The sequence below is a fragment of the Balaenoptera borealis genome (genome assembly GCF_965194805.1).
Source record: "Balaenoptera borealis genome assembly, chromosome: 11".
Taxonomy (NCBI): domain Eukaryota; kingdom Metazoa; phylum Chordata; class Mammalia; order Artiodactyla; family Balaenopteridae; genus Balaenoptera; species Balaenoptera borealis.
The window spans coordinates 89,388,520-89,410,787 of NC_138868.1; the positions used below are offsets into that span (position 1 = coordinate 89,388,520).

Consider the following 22,268-nt stretch of genomic DNA (forward strand, 5'->3'; position numbering starts at 1 on the left):
GCACTTGAGAAGAAAATGTATTCTGCCACTTTCGGTGGAATGTCCTATAAATATCAATTAAATCTATCTGGTTTACTGTGCCATTTAAAGCTTGTGTTTCCCTGTTTATTTTCTGTTTGGATGATCTGCCAATTGGTGTAAGTGGGGTGTTAAAGTCCCCTACTATTATTGTGTTACTGTCGATTTCCCCTTTTATGGTTAGCATTTGCCTTATGTATTGAAGTGTTCCTTTGTTGGGTGCATAAATATTTATAATTGTTATAGCTTCTTCTTGGATTGATCCCTTGATCATTACATAGTGTCCTTCCTTATCTCTTGTAACAGTCTTTATTTTAAAGTCTATTTTATCTGATACGAGTATTGCTATTCCAGCTTTCTTTTGATTTCCATTTGCATGGAATATCTTTTTCTATCCCTTCACTTTCAGTCTATATGTGTCTCTAGGTCTGATGTGGGTCTCTCATAGACAGCATATATATGGGTCTTGTTTTTGTATCCATTCAGCCAGCCTGTGTCTTATGGTTGGAACATTTAATCCATTTCCATTTAAGGTAATTATTGATTTGTATTTTCTTATTACCATTTTCTTAATTGTTTGGGGTTTGTTTTTTGGGTCTTTTTCTTCTCTTGTGTTTCCCACCTAGAAAAGTTCCTTTAGCATTTGTTGTAAAGCTGGCTTGGTGGTGCTGAATTCTCTTAACTTTTGATTGTCTGTAAAGCTTTTGATTTCTCAGTCGAATCTGAATGAGATCCTTGCTGGGTAGAGTAATCTTGCTTGTAGGTTTTTCTCTTTCATCACTTTAAGTATATCCTGCCACTCCCTTCTGGCCTGCAGAGTTTCTGCTGAGAAATCAGCTGATAACCTTATGGGGATTCCTTTGTATGTTATTTTCTGCTTTTCCCTTGCTGCTTTTAATATTTTTTCTTTGAGTTTAATTTTTGTTAGTTTGATTAATATATGTCTTGGTGTGTTTCTCTTAGGGTTTATCCTGTATGGGACTCTCTGCACTTCCTGGGCTTGGGTGACTATTTCCTTTCCCATGTGAGGGAAGTTTTCCACTATAATCTCTGCAGATATTTTCTCAGACCTTTTCTTTTTCTCTTCTTCTTCTGGGACCCCTACAATTTGAATGTTGGTGCATTTAGTGTTATCCCAGAGGTCTCTCAGATTGTCTTCAATTCTTTTCATTCTTTTCTCTTTATTTTGCTCCTTGGCAGTTATTTCCACCATTCTGTCTTCCAGCTCACTTATTCGTTCTTCTACCTCAGTTATTCTGTTCTTGATTCCTTCTCGTGTATTTTTCATTTCAGTTATTGTGTTGTTCATCTCTGTTTTTTTGTTCTTTAGTTCTTCTAGATCTTTGTAAACATTTCTTGTATTTTCTCAATCCATGCCTCCATTCTATTTCTGAGATTCTGGATCATCTTTACTATCATTACTCTGAATTCTTTTTCAGGTAGGTTGCCTATTTCCTCTTCATTTATTTGGTCTTGTAGGTTTTTACCTTGCTCCTTCATATAGTTTTTTGTTGTCTCTCTTTTTTTTTGTTTTTTTTTGATGGGTGAGATTGTGTTCCTGTCTTACTGGTTGTTTGGCCTGAGGCTTCCATCACTGGAGTTTGTAGGCTGTTGGGTAGAGGTGGGCCTGGTGCCAAGAATGAGGACCTCCAGGAGACCTCATTCCTATGACTATTCCCTGGTGTCTGAGGTTCTCTGTTAATCCAGTGGTTTGGACTCAGAGCTCCCACCGCAGGAGCTCAGACCCGACCCCTGTCTCGCCAAATCCCACAAGCCATGCAGGGCGGCAAAAAAAAACAGAAAAATAGGAGCAGAACAATAACAAAGAGTAAAAAATAAAATAAGATTAGAAAACTAACAGATATGTTACAAAGAATAAAAAAATAAAAATATAGATGAAACAAGAACTGGAAGGTAAAACAGAACCACAATAGTAAAAAAGAGGAGAAAAGGAAAAAAAGCCTTGGCTGTGGAGGGTGGGGCTTAGGCAGGGGCGGGGTTTAGGCAGTGGGCAGGGCCTTTGCTTAGGACCACAGGGCCGGAAAAGGCCTTGGGGGGGTGGGGGTGGGGCTTAGGCTCATCTCAGCAGGAGGGGCCGAGGAGTGCCTCTGGCCTTCGAGGGCGGAGGGCCAGGTCCAGGACCCCAGCAGGCTCACTGGGCCCAAGTGGGCAGGGGAAACGCCAGCCAGCCACATTTCCCCCTGATCCTCCCATCCCAGAGGGCCCTTCCCTGTTGGCCTCTCTTCTTCTCCCCAGCCCTCCCTCCTATGCCCCTAGGATCCACATGGCGGAGGGGGCCCCAGAAAGCAGGGGAGCAGACCTGGAATCCCAGTAGGCTTCCCGGGGCCAAGTGGGTGGGGGAAACGCCCGTCGCGCCTCCCCTACTCCTCCTATCTTGGAGGACCCCTCCCCGTCAGCCTCTCCATTGCCGCAACCCCCCCCCCCCGTCTCCCTCCTATGCCCCTAGGATCAGCGCTCCCAGAGGGGGCCTTGGAGGGTGGGTTACCCGGCCTGGGAGCCCAGCAGGCTTTCTGGGGCCAAGTGGGCAGGGGAAACGCCCGCTGGGCCTCCCCTGATCCTCTGGTCCTGGAGGGTTCCCCCCATCATCTGCCTCCCCTCCTCCCTCCCTCCCATGCCCCTAGGAACCATGAGGCCGGAGGGGATCCTGGAGAATGGAGGGCCAGGCTTGGGAGCCCAGCAGTCTTCCCAGGCCTGGATGAGCGGGGGAAATACCCTCTGCACCTCCCTGGATCCTCCAGTCCTCGAGGGCCCCTCCCGCCAGCTTCTCCTCTTCTCCCCCCACCTTCCGCCTACACCCCTAGGACCAACGTGGCCCGGAGGGGGCCTCGGAGGGTGGAGGACCCGGCCTGGGAGCCCCACAGGCTTCCCGGGCCCGATTGGGCAGGGAAATGTCTTGGAAGATCAGGGTCCCTCCAGGCGTGGGAACCCCTCCCCACTCCCAGCCACCCCTCAGGGGCGCCAGTCCTGTCCAGCCTTCACTGTTCCTCCCCTCTCACTCTCCCTACGTCCTACCTGGTCGCTCAGGGGTTCTTCCTGTCTCCTTAGGTGTTCTGGTCCCCCACTAGCGTCTGGCAGGTGCCCTAGTTTTGGGGAGACACGAACTCCACGTCCTCCCCCACTGCCATCTTGACCGGAAGCCTCTAATTTTTTAAATAAAAATTTTTTCAGCTTTATTGAGGTATAATTGACAAATAACATTGTGTAAGTTTAAGGTATACAATGTGATGATTTGATATATGTATATATTGTGAAATGATTACCACAATAAGTTAGTTAACACGTCCATCACCTCATGTAGTTACCATTTTTTTGTGGTGAGAACATTTAAGGTCTACTCTCTTAGGTGATTTCAAGTGTGCAACACTGTATTGTTAACTGTAGTCACCATGCTGTACATTAGATCCCTAAAACTTAGTCATCTATAACTGAAACTTGACCAACATCTCTCCATTTCCCCCAGTCCCTCGCAACCACCATTCTACTTTGTTTCTATGAGTTCAACATCAGGGGTGCAGATATTGCTTCAAGGTAGTGATTTCATTTCTTTCAGATACATACCAGAAGTGAGATTGCTGGATGATATGGTAGTTCTATTTTTGATTTTTTTGAGGAACTGTTTTCCATAATGGTTATACGAGTTCCCGTTCCTACCAACAATACAAGGGTTCTCTTTTCTCCACATATTCGCCATTGCTTGTTATCTCTTGTCTTTTTGATGATAGCCATTCTGTCAGGTATGAGGTGATAATCTCATTGTGGTTTTGTTTTGCATTTCCCTGATGATTGGTGATATTGAGCACCTTTTTGTATACCTGTTGGCCATTTGTATGTCTTCTTTGGAAAAGGGTCTATTCAGGTCCTTTGCCCATTTTAAATCATATTATTTGGCTTTTTGCTGTTGAGTTGTATGAGTGCCTTATAGATTTTGGGTATTAACCCCTTATCAGATATATGGTTTCCAAATACTTTTTCTCTTTCCATAGGTTGCCTTTTTATTTTGGGCTCCTTTTTTAACCACTGTATTTCTTCTCTGTTAGAGAATCTGCCCTTGATCATACTTAACCATTTTCTGCCGGAGACCTTTGTCCTTGTGTATTTTAGTTCAGTAACTGATTCCTAGAAAAAAAGAATGTTCAGCAGCTGCTTCTCAGGAAGCATGAAAAGAGGTTACATTTTTAAAATGGATTAGTATTTCAATTAATATGATTTTGCCTTAATATCTTTCTAAAAACTTTAAATGAAATTTGCATATGGATGGTGTGATGAGTGAAGCCTAAAGCTAACTGGTGTAGTTGGGTATTAATTAGTTACTACCCACATCTCTGGTAGACCATGTATCCAGCACCAAAACTAGATAATCAGACCTGTAGTATGCCTAGCCAGAAAAGGCCAGGCTGAGGTCAAGTATTGAAATGTCATACTCAAAGCTCCCTCACCAAAGGAGGTCTAGGCATGAGACCATGAATCTTTATCCCTTGCTGGTTCTATTTGATTACAGAGGCATGGCGCTGGCAAAGCTTTTAAAAACTTGTTTCATGTTTTTAAAATCCTTGGGAGCTACAGAGTGGGTGTTCAGACCAAAAAGGCTGCTTCCTGGAGTGTTTATGCAAAGGGTCATTTTTAGAGAGTTATGAGGAATGGAATTGGGTCTGACGTCAATTCTCAGTGTGCTTTCTCTCCCCGGAGGAATAGCCCACATGTAGAGACAGATATGAGACTGAAGTCTCTTTTACATGTAAATAATGCTGGGAGAGAATGAGAATATTACTGTGAGTTAGAGGTTGGGGAAGAACAGAGTTTACTGTAAGCCAGAGATGACCAAGTTGTTTTTTTTTTTTTTTTTATAATTTTTATTTTTATTTTTATTTATTTATGGCTGTGTTGGGTCTTCGTTTCTGTGGGAGGGCTTTCTCTAGTTGTGGCAAGCGGGGGCCACTCTTCATTGCGGTGCGCGGGCCTCTCACTATCGCGGCCTCTCTTGTTGCAGAGCACAGGCTCCAGACGACCAGGCTCAGTAATTGTGGCTCACGGGCCTAGTTGCTCCACGGCATGTGGGATCTTCCCAGACCAGGGCTCGAACCCGTGTCCCCTGCATTGGCAGGCAGATTCTCAACCACTGCACCACCAGGGAAGCCCCGACCAAGTTGTTTTTATACACACTTTTTCAAACATTCAATTGTGTATAACCCATAAGCCTAAATGTGCACAAAACATAAATGTACAGTAAATTAATAATAATTAATAATAATAGAACAAATACCTGTGTAATCATCCCAGGTCAAATACTAGAACATTACCAGCACCCAGAAACTCCCCCAATTCCTTTTGATCACTACCCAGTTCCCCCTTCAGGAGTCTCCTGACTTTTATGGTAATAATCTCCTTGCTTTTCTCTTTAGATTTACCACTTTTATATGCATTCCTAAACAACATAAATTAGTTTTGCCTATTTTTGAACTTCATATACATGGAATCATATTGCATTTTTATGTGTCTTGATTCTTTTACTTAATGTTTTGTTTGTAATTACACATTGTTGAATATAGCTGTAGTTTGTTCTCTTTTATTACAGTAGAGTATTTCATTGTATGACTATATTATTTTACTTTTGATAGTTGTTTGGTTCTTTCCAGTCTGGGCCAGCTGTAAATAATGCCACTTTGAGCATTCTTTTTTTAAAAATAAATTTATTTATTTATTTATTTTGGGCTGCATTTGGTCTTCGTTGCTGCACATGGGCTTTTTCTAGTTGCGGTGAGCAGGGGCTACTCTTCATTGTGGTGTGCAGGTTTCTCATTGCGGTGGCTTCTCTTGTTGAGGAGCATGGGTTCTAGGTGAGCAGGCTTCAGTAGCTGTGGCACACGGGCTCAGCAGTTGTGGCTCGCGGGCTCTAGAGTGTAGGCTTAGTAGTTGTGGCTCACGGGCTTAGCTGCTCCGCGGCATGTGGGATCTTCCCAGACCAGGGATCAAACCCATGTCCCCTGCATTGGCAGGCGGATTGTTAACCACTGTGACACCAGGGAAGTCCCCACTTTGAACATTCTTGAACTTGTCTTTTGGTGCATGCATTCCCGTTGGATATACATTACCTTGAACCATGTGAAATTACCTTTTTTTTCCTGCGCCGTGCAACTTGCGAATTCTTAGTTCCCTGACCAGGGATCGAACCTGTGCCCCCTGCAGTGGAAGCGCAGAGTCCTAACCACTGGACTGCCAGGGAAGTCCCTGAAAGTACCATTTTTGTGGATCAGTCACATATTAACGATTCCATATGGTTCAATGTAATACCTAGGGGTAGAATTGTTGGATCATAAGAATTACGTATGTTCAATTTTAATAGATTCTGCCAAATAGTTTTCTAAAAATCTTGTACCAACTTAATCTCCTGCCAGCAATGTATAAGAATTGTTCCACATTCTGGCCTACATTTGGTATTGTAATTTTTCATTGTAATTTTGATTTGCATTTCCTTGGTTACTCATGAGGTTGAGTACTATTTCATTTGTTTTTGGCTGTTTAGATTTCTTCTTATGAAGTACCTATTTAAGTCATTTGCCTATTTTTCTGTTGAATGGTCCATTTTTGTCTTACTGATCAGCAGGTGTTCTTTATATATTCTAGATATGAATACTTGATTGTTAATGTGTCACATGTATCTTCTTCCATTCTGTGGCTCATCTCTTTACTCTCTTATTGGTGTCTTTGATGAACGGATATTCCCAATTTTAATGTAGTCAAATTTATTCATCATTTCTTTTATAGTTAATACTTTTTGTGTTTGTCTAAAATGACTTTTGCCATACATAAGATTTTGACGATAGTCTGCCATATTATCTTCCAAGAGCTTTGTTTTTCACATTTAGTTCTGTAATCCATCTGAAGTTGATTTTTTTTATGTTATCAATTTTTTTATTGAAGGATAGTTGATTTACAACATTGTATTAATTTCTGCTATACAGCAAAGTGATTCAGTTATATAGATATAGATATATACACACATATTCTTTTTTATATTCTTTTCCACTATGGTTTACCATGGGATATTGAATATAGTTCTTTGTGCTATATAGTAGGACCTTGTTGTTGTGTACAGAGGTCCTATTTCATTTTTCCCCCAATGGATATCCAGTTGTCCCAGCACCAATTAGTGAAGAGATATACTCTCACCACTGCTCTGAGGTGTCACTTCTGTCATAGATCAGGGTCCATATGTGCCTGTATCTGTTCCAGGCTCTATTCTATTCAGTGGTCTGTTCTATTCCTGCACTAATAGCTCACTGTCTTAATTACTATAACTTTATAGTAAGTAAGTCCCCACCTTGTTCTTTTCTAAGAGTGCCTTGGCTATCCTTGTCCTTTTGCATTTCCATATACATTTTAGACTCAGCTTGTCAAGTTTCATCAAAAAAGTCTGTTGGCATTTTTATTGAGATTGCATTTAATCTATCAATGTATTTAGAATTTACATCTTTATAATAGTGAGTCTTAAATCTAGAAATAAGGTTTATCTCTCCATTTAATAAGGTCTACTTTATTGTTTATCAAAAAATTTTTTGAGGTGAAATTCATCATTTCAACAATATTTTATCATCAGATTTACCATTTTATTCATTTTTAGGTATACACTTCAGTTGCGTTAAGAACAGTCACACTGTTGTGCAACCATCACCACTCTCTATCTCCAGAACTTTTTCAGTGGCTTTCAGTACATTCATAATGTTATACAACCACCAGCACTATCTAATTTCAGAGCATTTCATCATCCCCCCCAGCCCCCCAAAAAAACCCATATGCATTAAGTTGTCACTCCTCCAATCCTTAGCAACCACTAATCTGCTTTCTGTCTTCATGGATCTGCCTCTACTGGACATTTCATGTAAGTGGAGTCACACAAAATATGTTCTTTTGTGTCTCATTTCTTTCACTCAGCATAATGTTTTCAAGGCTCATCTTTGTTGTAGTATGTACCCTTTTTAAGACTGAATAATATTCCATTGCATGTATATACCACATTTCGATTATATGAATATACCACATTATAAATTCATCAGTTGATAGACACTAGTCAATAAAATTCTATAATTCTTTATAGAGAACTTGCCCATATTTCATTAGATTTATTCCAAGACACATGTTTTCAAATCCTTTTCAATGATATTTTTATAATATAATTTGAAAATACATAATTTTTTAAAATGTAATTTAATATGTTGTTTACTGCTGTTATATAGGAACATATGATGTTAATTTTACATTCTATAAATAGTTTAAAGTTTGATAAACTCTCTTAATCCCAAAAATTTATGCTGATTCTTTTGGATTTTATATTTATCAATCATATCATTGTGATGAATGAAGGACTTTTGTTTGTTTCTTTTCATTTCTTCTGCCATTTGTTTCTTCCTCGTATCTTACCCTGCTGACTAGAACCTCTAGTACAGTGTTGAATAGAGTAATGATAATAAGCAGCCTTGACTTATTCCTGATTCCAAAGGAAAAACTTAAAACCCTTCACTGTTAAATATGAGATTTGCTATATTTCTATTCATATTTCAAATGATTTTTACTTAGCTGAAACCTGGCATTCTAGGACAAATCATTTTTGGTTTTAATATTTAAGAAACATTTAAATGAGCTCCTGAGAGTACTTCCCCGCTGATTTGGTCATTTTTGGCAGTCTTGATGTATGACTTTGGAAGTCACACTGACCTGAGTCCAAATATGGCTCTACTATAAACTCATGTGATTTTGGTTAGGATTATAAATCCTTTTAGGGCAAGAACTGCATGCTATTTATTTAATTCTGTATCATTAGCTTTAACTTATTAATGCCTAGTACATTGTAGGGGCTTAATATAGATCTTGAAAAAAATGAAGTTATATAATTTGTCTGAGTCTTGGCTTCCTCATTTATAAAATAGGAATTAATAATCCCCTATAGGCCTTTATATAATGATTTAAAAAATAATATGTGTAACATAGTTGCATGTAAAAAATGCAACTTTCCTTTGAGATTTACTTTTCTTTAGCTGACTACATTAGTAATTAAGAGGGTTCTGGGACCCAATTTCTAATATTGAGTGTTGGGGGTTTCTCCACAGTAACAGCAATTCTCAGACACCATCTGGGTGTCTTACAACTCAACACAATTCTTACACTGTCTACTCAGAGATACCATCAGATTCCACAGGTTGAGGGCTCAGTCCTACAAGACTGCCCCCTTCTCCTGCCTACTTCAGACGCCAATCTCAAGCCCAGGTTGTTACCTGTTTCTGACTGCCTGGCTACAGATTGGAGCCATGACCCCCTCCTTGAACTTTAGGTGCTGGTTGTAAGTCCAGGTTGTTCCCTATACTTCTGACTGGATATAAAGCAGAGGTTCCCATGACCCTCTCCTTGTGTTTGATTAATTTGCTAGAGTGGCAAACACAGAGAAATATTTTACTTACTAGATTATTGGTTTATTATGGAAGGATATAATTCAGGAACAGCCAGTTGGAAGAGCTGAATAGGGCAAGGTATGGGGAAAGAGTGGAGATCTTCATGCCCTTTCCAGGTACAGCACTCTTCCCAAATCTCCACATGTTCACCAACCGGGAAGCTTTCTGAACTTGTCCTTTTAGGGTTTTATGGAGGCTTCATTACACAGGCATGATTGATTAAATCATTGGCCAATCTCCAGCCCCTCACCCCTCCCCCAGTTACTGAAAGGTCCAACCTTCTTTTCACATGGTTAGTTCAACTGGTGACCAGCACCCCCTCCCATCTTTACAGGATTTCCGAAAGTCACCTCATTAACATAAGCTCAGTTGCGGTTGAAAGGGGCTTTTTATGAATAACGAGACACCCCTTTCACCATTATGGCTTTGAAGGGATTTCAGGAACTGAGGACAAGAGACTGAATATTATAACAAAAGATGCTCCCATTGCTCTTATTGCTTAGGAAATTACAAGGGTATGGGGTCCTCTGAACCAGAAACCTTGGAAGAAGACCAAAAAAAAAATTTATTATAAATCACAATATCACAGTAATGATTTCCATCTTTGGGTTTTTACTTAATCTCATAGAAACTTGTGTACTGTATTTTTTTGGGACTACCATTGATTTACAATATTGTGCTAGTTTCAGGTGCACAGCAAAGTGAACTTTGGCTGGGTGAGTGCATGTCTCACCCCTGCCCTCAGGAGCCTAAATAGCACCCCAACACCCAGCACTCTTAGCTGAGTGAAGAGAGCACTGGTAACATTTTCCGAGGGCTTAGATGTTTGTGCTTCTAAAACCATGTGGGAATTCTTAGGATTACAATTGATGTTTCTTACCCTGAAAGGACCTTTGCAATTACTCTTTGAAGAGTTGGCCTTTCTCTGTTGCAGATTGACATCAATAAATGCCATTATTTAGTGGATTTGGACACCATGAGAGAAACACCCCGGGAGCCAAAATACTCATCCAATAGAGAAGAATGGATCAACTTGGCCTACAGACCATTCCTTGATGCATCTAGGTATGTGGCTTTAGTCCTAAGAAATGTACTAGGACTAGTAAGGGCAAAAATTGGAATCTGGGATTGAATAACTTCCAGTCCTGGGCTAACTCTAGTAGCCATTTAATTTTATTTTTATTTGGGCCCAAACATCTTCTATTCTTGTCCAGTTCCCTGAGAAATCTAAAAGAGTGCTCTTCTTTTCTAGGCATCAGAGTGCAAAGTATATTCTGGTATCATTCAAATAACAGAGTCTAAACAGATAGATCCACTGAAGAAAACACAAATAAGTGTTCGACACTGATTATTTTTGGCATTCAACTTCAGCTTTCTTAACCAAGAGTTTTATAATACTGTTAGAAAGATTGACTGTGTTCTTTAAGGAGCTAGAAGTTCATATCCATTAATTTTGGGCTCAAGGCTCAGTCAGAGATGGGGCCAGGCCTTACTAGATCTTAAGTAGTGAGACCAAATAGACCAGGGCTTGGCTGGCTCTTCAGAAAGGCCTCAGAATTCATGATAAGAGGTTGAGTCAGGACGTCCAGGTGAAGGAGTGGGGGAGAGTTAGAAAGGTGTAGGTTGTCTGTGGGCAGAGGTCCAGGTAGACAGTTGAAGTTAAGGAGGTCCAGGGAGGCCTGGTGGGCAGAGCCCAGGATCCAGGAGATCAGGCAGAAACAAAAAGGTAGAGGACCAGGTCTTGAGAGGCAGGTTTGGGACTCAGAAACAGGGAAGAAAATATTTTCAGGACGAGGGAGTGATTAGAACCTGCTGTTAAATCAAGTCAGTTTGATTAATATAACAACTGTTCATTGGATTTGGCAGCTGATAAAAGCAATTTTAGTGGAATGGTGGGGGCATAGGGACTTGAGAGATTAGAGGGGTCAAAGCAAAACTAACAGGGAGGAAGGAGGCAAGATGGCGGAGTAGAAGGACGTGAGCTTACGCCTTCTTATGGAAACACCAAAATCACAACTAACTGCTGAAAAACCACTGACAAAAAAAACACTGGAACCTACCAAAAAAGATAGCCTACATCCAAAGACACAGAAGAAGCCACAGCGAGATGGTAGGAGGGGCGCAATCGCAATAAAATCAAATCCCATACACGTTGGGTGGGCGACCCACAAACTGGAAAATAGTTACACCACAGAAGTTCTCCCACAGGAGTGAAAGTTCTGAGCCCCCCATTGGGCTCCCCTGTCTCAGGGTCTGGCAACAGGAGGAGGACCCCCAGGTCTGACTTTGAAGGCCACTGGTGTTTGACCACAGGAATTCCACAGGGCTGGTGGAAACAGAAACTTCACTCTTGGAGGGCACACACAGGGTGTCGTGCACACCAGGACCCAGGGAAAAAAGTGGTGACCTCATAAGAGACTGGGCCGGACTTACCTGCTGGGGTTGGAGGGTCCCCTGCAGAGGCAGGGGGCGGCTGTGGGGACAGGGACAGTGGCGGCAGCAGCTCTGACAAGTGCTCATTGGCATGGGCCTTCTAGGAGGCTGCCATTTTCTCACCAAGACCTGACCCCACCCAACAGCCTGTAGGCTCCTGAGTGCTAGGATACCTCAGGCCAAACAACCAACAGGGTGGGAACACAGCTTCACCCATTAGCAGACAGGCTGCTTAAAGTCTTTTTTTTTTTTTTTTTAAAGATTTTTTTTTTTGATGTGGACCATTTTTAAAGTCTTTATTGAATTTGTTACAATATTGCTTCTACTTTATGTTTTTTGGTTTTTTTGGCCCCGAGGCATGTGGGATCTTAGCTCCCTGGCCAGGGATTGAACCTGCACCCCCTGCATTGGAAAGCGAAGTCTTAACCACTGGACCGCCAGGGAAGTCCCTTAAAGTCTTCCTGAATAAACAGCTGCCCGATAATAAACACACCTCCCAGACATGGCTCTGCCCACCAGAGGGACAAGACCCAGCACTACGCACCCAGTCCCTCCCACCAGGAAGACTGCACAAGCCTCTTAGACAGCCTCATCCACCAGGGGGCAGACAGCGGAAGCAAGAAGAAATACAGTGCTGCAGCCTGTGGAACAGAAACCACAATCACAGAAAGTTAGACAAAATGAGATGGCAGAGGAATATGTCCCAGATGAAGGAACAAGATAAAACCCTAGAAGAACAACTAAGAAAAGTGGAGATAGGCAAGCTACCTGAAAAAGGATTCAGAGTAATGATAGTAAAGATGATCCAAGATCTTGGAAAAAGAATGGAGGCACAGATTGAGAAGATACAAGAAATGTTTAACAAAGACCTAGAAGAACTAAAGAACAAACAAACAGAGATGAACAATACAATAATTGAAATGAAAAATACACTAGAAGGAATCAGTGGCAGAGTAGCTGAGGCAGAAGAATAGATAAGTGACCTGGAAGAAAGAATGGTGGAAATCACTGCCGTGGAACAGAATAAAGAAAAAAGACAAAAGAAATGAAGACAGTCTAAGAGACCTCTGGGACAACATTAAATGCACCAGCATTTGCATTATAGGGGTCCCAGAAGGAGAAGAGAAAAAGAAAGGGTCTGAGAAAATATTTAAAGAGATAATAGCTGAAAACTTTCCTAACATGGGAAAGGAAACAATCATCCAAGTCCAGGAAGCGCAGAGAGTCCCAGGCAGGATAAACCCAAGGAGGAACACGCTGAGACACATAGCAATCAAACTGACAAAAATTAAAGACAAAGAAAAAATATTAAAAGCAACAAGGGAAAAGCAACAAATAACGCACAAGGGAACTCCCATAAGGTTATCAGCTGATTTCTCAGCAGAAACTCTGCAGGCCAGAAGGGAGTGGCACGATATGTTTAAAGTGATGAAAGGGAAGAAGCTACAACCAAGAATACTCTTCCCAGCAAGGCTTTCATTCAGATTCAGTGGAGAAATCAAAAGCTTTATAGACAAGCAAAAGCTAAGAGAATTCAGCACCACCAGACCAGCTTTACAACAAATGCTAGAGGAACTTCTCTAGGCGGAAAACAAAGGCCACAACTAGAAACAAGAAAATTACAAATGGAAAAGCTTACCAGTAAAGGCAAACATACAGTAAAGAAATCATCTGCACACAAATATATCAAACCCAGCAGTTGTGAGGAGAGCACAAATGCAAGATATTGGAAATGCATTTGATATTAAAAGACCAGCAACTTAAAACAATCTTGTTTATATATACACTGCTATATCAAAACCTCATGGTAACCACAAACCAAAAATGTACAATGGATACACACACAAAAAAGAAAAAAGGAATCCAAACACAACAATAAAGTTAGTCATCAAATCAGAAGAGAAGAGAACAAAAGAGGAAGGTAAGAAAAAAAGACCTACAAAAACAAATCCAAAACAATTAACAAAATGGCAATAAGAACATACATATCAATAATTACCTTAAACGTGAATGGATTAAATGCTCCAACCAAAAGACATAGACTGGCTGAATGGATACAAAAACAAGACCTGTATGTATGCTGTCTACAGGAGACCCACTTCAAATCATGGGACACATACCGAAAGTGAGAGGATGGAAAAATGTATTCCATGCAAATGGAAATCAAAGGAAAGCTGGAGTAACAATATTCATATCAAAACTGGAGACCCACTTCAAATCAGGGGACACATACTGAACGTGAGAGGATGGAAAAATGTATTCCATGAAAATGGAAATCAAAGGAAAGCTGGAGTAACAATATTCATATCAGACAAAGAACACTACATAATGATCAAGGGATCAGTCCAAAAAGAAGATATAACAATTGTAACTATATATGCTCCCAACATAGGAGCACCTCAATATATAAGGCAAATGCTAACAACATTAAAGGGAGAAATCGACAGTAACACAATAATAGTGGGGGACTTTAACACCCTACTTTCATCAATGGACCAGATGGATTTAATTGATATTTATAGAGCATCCATCCAAAAGCAGCAGAATACACATTCTTTTCAAGTGCACATGGAACATTCTCCAGGATTGATCACATGCTGGGCCACAAAGTGAGCCTTGGTAAATTTAAGAAAATTAAAATCATATCAAGCATCTTTTCTGACCAAACGCTATGAGATTAGAAATCAATGACAAGAAAAAACTGTAAAAAAGCATGAACACTTGGAAGCTTAACAGTATACAGCCAATCCAACAGCCAGTGGATCACTGAAGAAATCAAAGAGGAAATCAAAAAATACCTAGATACAAATGAAAACGAAAGCACGACGATCCAAAAACCTATGGCACGTAGCAAAAGCAGTTCTAAGAGGGAAGTTTATAGCAATACAGTTTTACCTCAGGAAACAAGAAAAATCTCAAACAACGAAACCTTACAACCTAAAGCAGCTAGAGAAAGAAGAACAAACAAAACCCAAAGTTAATAGAAAGAAAGAAATCATAAAGGTAAGAGCAGAAATAAATGAAATAGAGACAAAGAAAACAATAGAAAAGGTCAGTGATTGATCATGGCCTTAAGTGGGTAAGGAGGGAGGGGGGAGGGCACTGAGGGAGTGGAAGACCATGACAAGTGGTAGGATCATGGCCGGATATTCAAAAAATTCTCAGAATCAGGGCAGTAGTAGGAGACAGCTTGAAATTCTCTTTCAAGCAGCAGTGAAGGTATGAAGTTCTCTGCATCACATGTATTCTTTCGTGCCTGACTTGTTGTTTGACATAGTATTTGGGGGGCAGGTCGCTATTGTGCCTTCATTTTTGAGTTAAGAAAACTATGATGACATGAGATCTGAGCCTGAAAATATCTCCAGCCCTGGAGGGTCAGTAGATCCCAAACAACCTTCCTGTTAACAAAGGGAAACTTAGTGGTTCACAAATACTGACCAGCAGTACCTTGGTCACAGAATAAACTCTGTTTATAGCAAATGGGGCAAGGGAGTATTTTTGAGTGACTTTTTTTTCCTTTTGGTTTTGAAGGATTGAAGTGAGAAAGGTTCCTTATCTTCCCATTTCCGCTTTTGGTAGCACACAGGCACAGCAGCTGGTAGACATGAACCGAGAGCCCATTCAAGGCAAAGAAGCCTGATGCTTGTATGCTTCTCACTGGAGAACTGGAAATCTTTTGAGGGAAGAGCAGAAGGTGTTGGTCACCTTCCCATCTGCCTTGTGGTGAGCAGCGAGTGACCAGAGGTGACCACACCGTCACACAGTGATGTGCTTGAGCATCACTCCTCCAGGGCCTGCTGTGTTCAGCGCTCTCCTCAGCCAGAGGGAGCAGTGGACACAGTGGGAGACCATGAAATATGAGGGCCTTTCCCAGGGATGCTCCTCACTGCTCCTCCCTGAACATCCTGCTTCCCTAACAAGCTAGATTTTAAGGGCAGAAATACAGCATGACTGGCTCAGTTTGATAAACGTTTGTTGAACATCTTCTACATGTAAGACTATGTAGACTGTGTGCAGGCGAGATGGCTGCCCTGGGAGTTGATAGTTTTCCTGGGGAGGTACACCGTAGTTCAGAGAGGTGCTGTTGGGGCATCAGAGGGGGGGGTTAGTTCCAGGAGGCTAGGGTGAGAGGGACTAAGGAAGACTCCAAGAGGAGATGACATCTGAAGGTCACACTGGTGCTAGTATGGGAGGTGGATGAAGGGAGGGAACGTTGGAGGCATACAGACAAGTTGGGAGGCTATTCTGCTTGACTAGATGAGAGGTGATGAGGGAGTGAACTCAGCTAGAAAGGATGGATGGACTCAGGAGGCACATTTTTGCAGAGAAAGGTCAGGCCAAAGTTTAGATCCCAGAAGCCCGCAGCTTTCCCCAGTGACCTGTATCAAGCTTTTAAATTTTTTCCTTTGCTGTGCTAGCAGTGCAGTACTAATCATTTTATTGTTTGCTTTCTCTGGCTGGGCTGGTCCCTAACCAGAAGCTTTCACAAGTTGAGCAGCACTTGCTAGAGAGACGAGACCCTAAGCTTATCTCGTTGTACGTCCTGTTCTCCTGTGGGTCCCTGGTGCAGCTTCATTTCCCATTTGCCCACTGAGCACACCTCTAGTGTAGGTGGAGGGAAGGAGAGGGCTATTGGGGAACGCCTCCACAGGTTTTTAAATTCCCATAAATTGTACTAATTTCCCCTAAACTGGCATTCTTTTCATGACCAAATGCTGAGAAAAAAAAGAAATCAGTTGGTTTAAGAACTGAAGAGGTACAGTTACTTGAAGGTATGCAAAGTATAGTGAAAAGAGCATGGGGTCAGAAGACATGTGCATTTAATCCTGGTTACTTGCTGGTGGTTCTTCTCTATTCCCAAATTTCCGTATCAGTAAAACAGAGATGATAATATTTTACATACTTTATGGGAATGTTGTAAGGATTAAATGAGAGCTGAAATATGAAAGTGTTTTTAAACTCTAAAGTATTATATAAATGTCAGGCCTTCCAATTAATTAGCAGGCTGCCTGAAGTTCCAAAGTTATGCTGATTTTCTTTACATTTCTCTTCCTCAGCATTCCCTAGTATATACTGACCTAACTGCAAAAACAGCAGGATCCTACAGCCCCATCTGCCACAGCAATTTGTAACTGTCAGCATTGTGACATCTCCTGTTGCTGACTTCGGGCAAGTTGGACTGTACTGTCAGAGGCTGTGTGCCTCAGAGATACCACTCTGAGGCGGTGCATATGAAAGGCTCTTGGGAGCTTGACCCTGGAATGCCTTTGAGCCTATTGAATGGGGCTGTTAATGTTTCCTCTGTCTTCTTGAAACAATGGTTTTTGTACTTTAGCAATTTATATAACAAGGAGAAAGAATGGTACTATCCACATGTAATAGTCAGTCACTCTGTCTTAGACCCTAGATCAGGTGGGGCTGCAGGCCTACCTGTTTATTATCTAGCTCTTCCTGAGGAAAGGAGGTTTTCATAAGCCTGTGACATACCGCCACATAATCTTTTTAGAAATGTAAGCAGGTTAGTTTCTCAAATGTTGAAGCCCCTAAAATTTTTTTCCAGGTTTTTTTTTCATTTTATTGTGTTAATTAAATTAAATTAATTTTTATTGGAGTATAGTTGATTTACAATGTTGTGTTACTTTCTGCTGTACAGCAAAGCGAATCAGTTATATCCACTCTTTTTTAGATTCTATTCCCATACAGGTCATTACAGAGAGTATTGAGTAGAGTTACCTGTGCTATACAGTAGGTTTTTTTTTTTTTTTTTTTTTATGGCTGTGTTGGGTCTTCATTTCTGTGCGAGGGCTTTCTCTAGTTGTGGCAAGCGGGGGCCGCTCTTCATCGCGGTGCGCCGGCCTCTCACTGTTGCGGCCTCTCTTGTTGCAGAGCACAGGCTCCAGACGCACAGGCTCAGTAATCGTGGCTCACGGGCCCAGTTGCTCCGCGGCATGTGGGATCTTCCCAGACCAGGGCTCGAACCCCTGTCCCGTGCATTGGCAGGCAGATTCTCAACCACTGCGCCACCAGGGAAGCCCCTTTTTTTTTTTTTTTTAAGCATCTTTATTGGAGTATAATTGCTTTACAATGTTGTTAGTTTCTACTGTATAACAAAGTGAATCAGCTATACATATGCATATTTCCCCATATCTCCTCCCTCTTGCGCCTCCCTCCCACCTTGCCTATCCCACCCCTCTAAGGTGGTCACAAAGCACCGAGCTGATCTCCCTGTGCTATGCAGCTGCTTCCCACTAGCACCCTGAGGAAACCATAATCCAAAAACAGATATATACCACAGTGTTGATTGCAGCACTATTTACAATAGCCAGGACATGGAAGCAACCTGAGTGTCCATCGACAGATGAATGGATAAAGAAGATGTGGCACATATATACAATGGAATATTGCTCAGCCATAAAAAGAAACGAAATTGAGTTACTTGTAGTGAGGTGGATGGACCTCGAGTCTGTCATACAGAGTGAAGTAAGTCAGAAAGAGAAAGACAAATACCATATGCTAACACGTATATATGGAATCAAAAAAGATGGTTCTGATGAACCTAGGGCCCGGACAGGAATAAAGATGCAGACATAGAGAATGGACTTGAGGACATGGGGCAGAGTAAGGGTAAGCTGGGACGAAGTGAGAGTAGCATTGACATATATACAGTACCAAATGTAAAGTAGGTTCTTATTAGTTATCTATTTTATATATAGTAGTGTATATATGTCAATCCTGAATCTCCCAATCCATCTCTCCACTACCCCCTTTCTCCCTTGGTAACCATAAGTTTGTTTCCTACATCTGTGTAAGTCCCTAAAATTTAAATCTGCTTTCTTTAGAGTTCACTTTGAGATCATTTTTTCTTTCTTCCTTTATCCATCTATCTGTCTATCTAAATGACATCCATCTAATCAGCAGATATTTTTTGAACACTGCCAGGAACTGTGATGGAGCTTAAGTATATGGTGGTGAACAGAACACACAAATTCCCTGTCCTCTTGTACCCTACAGTATAATGGGGAGGCTGGCATTAAACAAATAACCATACAGATCAATCTGGAATTACAACCGATGTTAAGTACTTTAAGAGAAGAGTACAGGGTGCTGGGAGAGAAGGAGTCAGCAGCAGGATGTCCCTGGAGTCTTCTTTTATGTCCTGAAGCCAGCTGGTTAAGCAGGTTTGGAATCAGAAAATAGTTATTGAATAGCTATTATGTCCTTGTCACAGAGCTAGATTATTTAAGGGGTACAAGAGAAGCAATTAGACACAGATTTTTACCCTTGAATAATTTACAGCTTTTGTAGTTACATATACAAAAACACCTTGAAAGACCATAGATGGTGCCAGGTTGTGTGCTAGAACTGTGGAGGTTAGAGTATACTAACCTCCTGTAGCCTGTGAAGGCTTCCTGAAGGAGGTGGTGCTTGAGCTGAGGCTTAAAGGAAAAAGAGGATTTGTACCAGTGATAGAGAGGGTAGAATCACGTCTGTAATTCAAGGAGAAGAAAGCATGAGCACAGGTGTAAAAATAAAAAGAAGCCTGTTGGATGAGGGGCCTGAGGGTCCATAAAGAAAAGTTTAGGGAATTCCCTGGTGGTCCAATGGTTAGGACTCGGCGCTTTCGCTGCCATGGCCCAGGTTCGATCCCAGTTGGGGAAGTAAGATCCCGCAAGCCACGAGGCACGGCCAAAAACAAAAAGAAAGAAAGAAAAGTTTAATTTACCTCTTTGATTTAAATTTGCTTTTAGTTAAAGTGATCCATAATATATCATCCAAATCAGAACACTTTTAAAAGTGAAAGGGGCCCTGCCCTGGGCGAATTGAGATAGGTGGTCATACTGTTGTACTGTGGCCAGGGTACAAGAGCTTATTCCAAAAAGCAGGATGGGAGAATGGAGCACATAGATGTAGTTCCTTTGCCCCACAGTCCATATTTACCATGTGGATTTGCCCATAGTTTACTTATTTGATAATCTGTGGACCTGTCTTGGTGCTGTAGCGTGGATTGGGTCTTAGCTCTCTGAAAGGGAAGTGATGAGTCTAGTTTGAAGACAGTACCAGCACATAAAAAAATTGTACTCTGAGTGTATGCCAGTGGAGACTCAACCCCAGGGGGAGGCAGCCTAAACCTATTAGGACAATATTGTGACTGGTGCAAATTTAGGAATTCTGTATACCTATGAATATGTGAAGAGGCGTGTTTTCTGTTGAACTTGTTGGAAGATAAGCAAGGCCCTTACTGTTGGACTATTGGAGAAGGACTCACAAATAGGGCTGAATGTTGTTCGCCCGTCTGGGAGAACAGCATCCCAGATGCCCATCCACTCTTTTCCTGTTAGGCTTCTGCTCTGCTTTATCAAAGGACTGGAGACCCCAGATCCCATTAGTCTGAGAGAAGATCCAGGCATAAGATCTTGATAACCATCTTCTTGTCTCCCCTTGCGCATAGCTGGTACCAGAGCTGCAGCTTCCTCTCCCCACGTTTGCTATGTCTGTGTCTGGCTAATATTATAAAGGTTTATCAAACTTCCCAGATATGGGGGCTAAACTAGTTGAAATATCACTTTTTAAACCAGACACATTTGTTACTCTGTGGACATCTCATACAACAAAGTTTCTAAAATGAGAGGATTTTTTCTTTCTTTCTTTGAAGCATGGTATAATGGCTACTTGTGTAAAATAGCTGGACAAGTGGGTGGATGTAATGCTTACTTTGAGATTCCCCAGAGAGGAGTGAAGGGAGACTGCTGCAATAACTTGCCAGCTCAATGGTGGGTTCCTTTCTAAGTGTGGTGAGAATATTTGGCTGAGGGAGTCTGGTGGGAAATGCCTCTCCAGGATGTTGGAGTTGGCCTCCTGAGCAACAGAGCCTGTTTGTAGCTTTAGAAACAAATTGGGAGGCCCTGCCAGTGCTTCGCACAGCCACTTTCCACCCACTCTCTCCTCCTTCATTATAGGTCCCTTTTGTTTTGCTTGCTTTGCTTTCACCTTTGGTTTTTGAATTGTGATATTTTCTTCTTCCCCATTTTGGAGCATATTAGCCTCATCCAGCTGAATTTTAGGCTTTGCCTGACTAAGGCTGTGAGATAATTTGGGGAGACTTAAATAGGACAGGATTTCAAAGCCCTGCCAAATTCATGATTACAGGTAGATGCAAGCAAAGAGTTAGAACTTCACATCTTCAGCTAGTATGGTAGGAGAGGGGCCTTTTCTAGTCAGAGGATTTCTGTAGAGCAAGGTGGGGATTGTGGTGATAGCATCTGCAGCTTGTGTTCTTTCAGTGCCCAGCACAGGATTCTCATGGAGTTTTTTTTACTGAGACTATTACTCTCCTTTTAACATCCGAGAAGAAGTGAATCCAGCAGCTGTGAGGCCTAAAGGGTACATGGCACCTGTATCCACTTCGGTTCTGTGTCGTAGTCTCGTTCATGGCAGCCATCGTGTCCCCAGCCCTAACCCCAGCATAAGCAGAACAGTTTATTCCTGGAAGATAAGAAGACCACTGGAAAACCACTGTAAAGTGAAAATTAATTGGGAACTCTTGTTCCAGTTATTGCTGTGTAACAAATCATCCCAAACTTAATGGTATAAAAGGACAACAGTTATTTATTATTGTTTTCTCTCATGGGTCTGTGGACTGACTGGGCTCAGCTCGGCAGTTCTTCAGCTCCTCCGGATTCTTACACATTGGCCATCAGATGGTGGTGGGGACTGGAGGCATCGCAAAGGCTTTCCCACGTGTCTAGCCGTTGATGCTGGCTGTTGGTTAGCTCTCAGCTGGGGCTGTTGGCCAAAACACCTACAAGTGGCTTCTCCATGTGGCCTGTGCTTCCTCTCAGAATGGTGGCTGGCTTTCAGGAGCTTGGATCTCAAGAGCTATATAGTTTTTTATGACCTAGCCTTGGAATTCACACAGGATCACTCCCACATCATTCTGTTCACTGAAAGCAAGGCACTCCAATAGCCCATGTTCAAGGGGGAAAGGAATTAGACTTCCCGTATTGATGGGAGGGGTGTCAAAGGATTTATGGACATGTTTTAAAAACATCACAGCTCTTGATGCTGTTCTTCATCCAAATTAGATAATTTTTGGAAAAAAAATTTTTTTTGAAGGAGATTTCTTGCAGAAGAGACCTATGGCGCCCAAAATAGTCCAGCAGGCTGTTTCCATCTGCGGCTTCTTGCTACCCAGGTAGAAAGGGAGACTACACCCCCTGGCAGAATTTGGCTTTAGGCCAACAGTTTGACATGCTTCAGATGGCATTCAGATCCTTTGGGTCCCTCCCAACCAGCGATTGAAGTGCTCTTGTCTTTTCCCTACACGTCAGTCACAGTGGTGCCCTCAGCTCCTTCATC

At 41.8% G+C, this 22,268-nt stretch overlaps 1 protein-coding gene across 7 annotated transcripts in view; it reads left to right on the top strand.

The window, feature by feature from the left end:
• Positions 1-22,268, top strand: part of ALG9 (ALG9 alpha-1,2-mannosyltransferase) — a 102,783-nt gene that overhangs the window by 60,830 nt on the left and 19,685 nt on the right. For 2 of the 7 annotated variants that reach the window (XM_082343496.1, XM_082343497.1), the window contains exon 14: positions 10,414-10,544. The exons of the other annotated variants lie outside the window; for them this stretch is intronic. In XM_082343496.1, the coding sequence (XP_082199622.1) occupies positions 10,414-10,544 (131 nt within the window). The remainder of the gene's footprint in view (positions 1-10,413; positions 10,545-22,268) is intronic. 7 annotated transcript variants of the gene reach the window in all.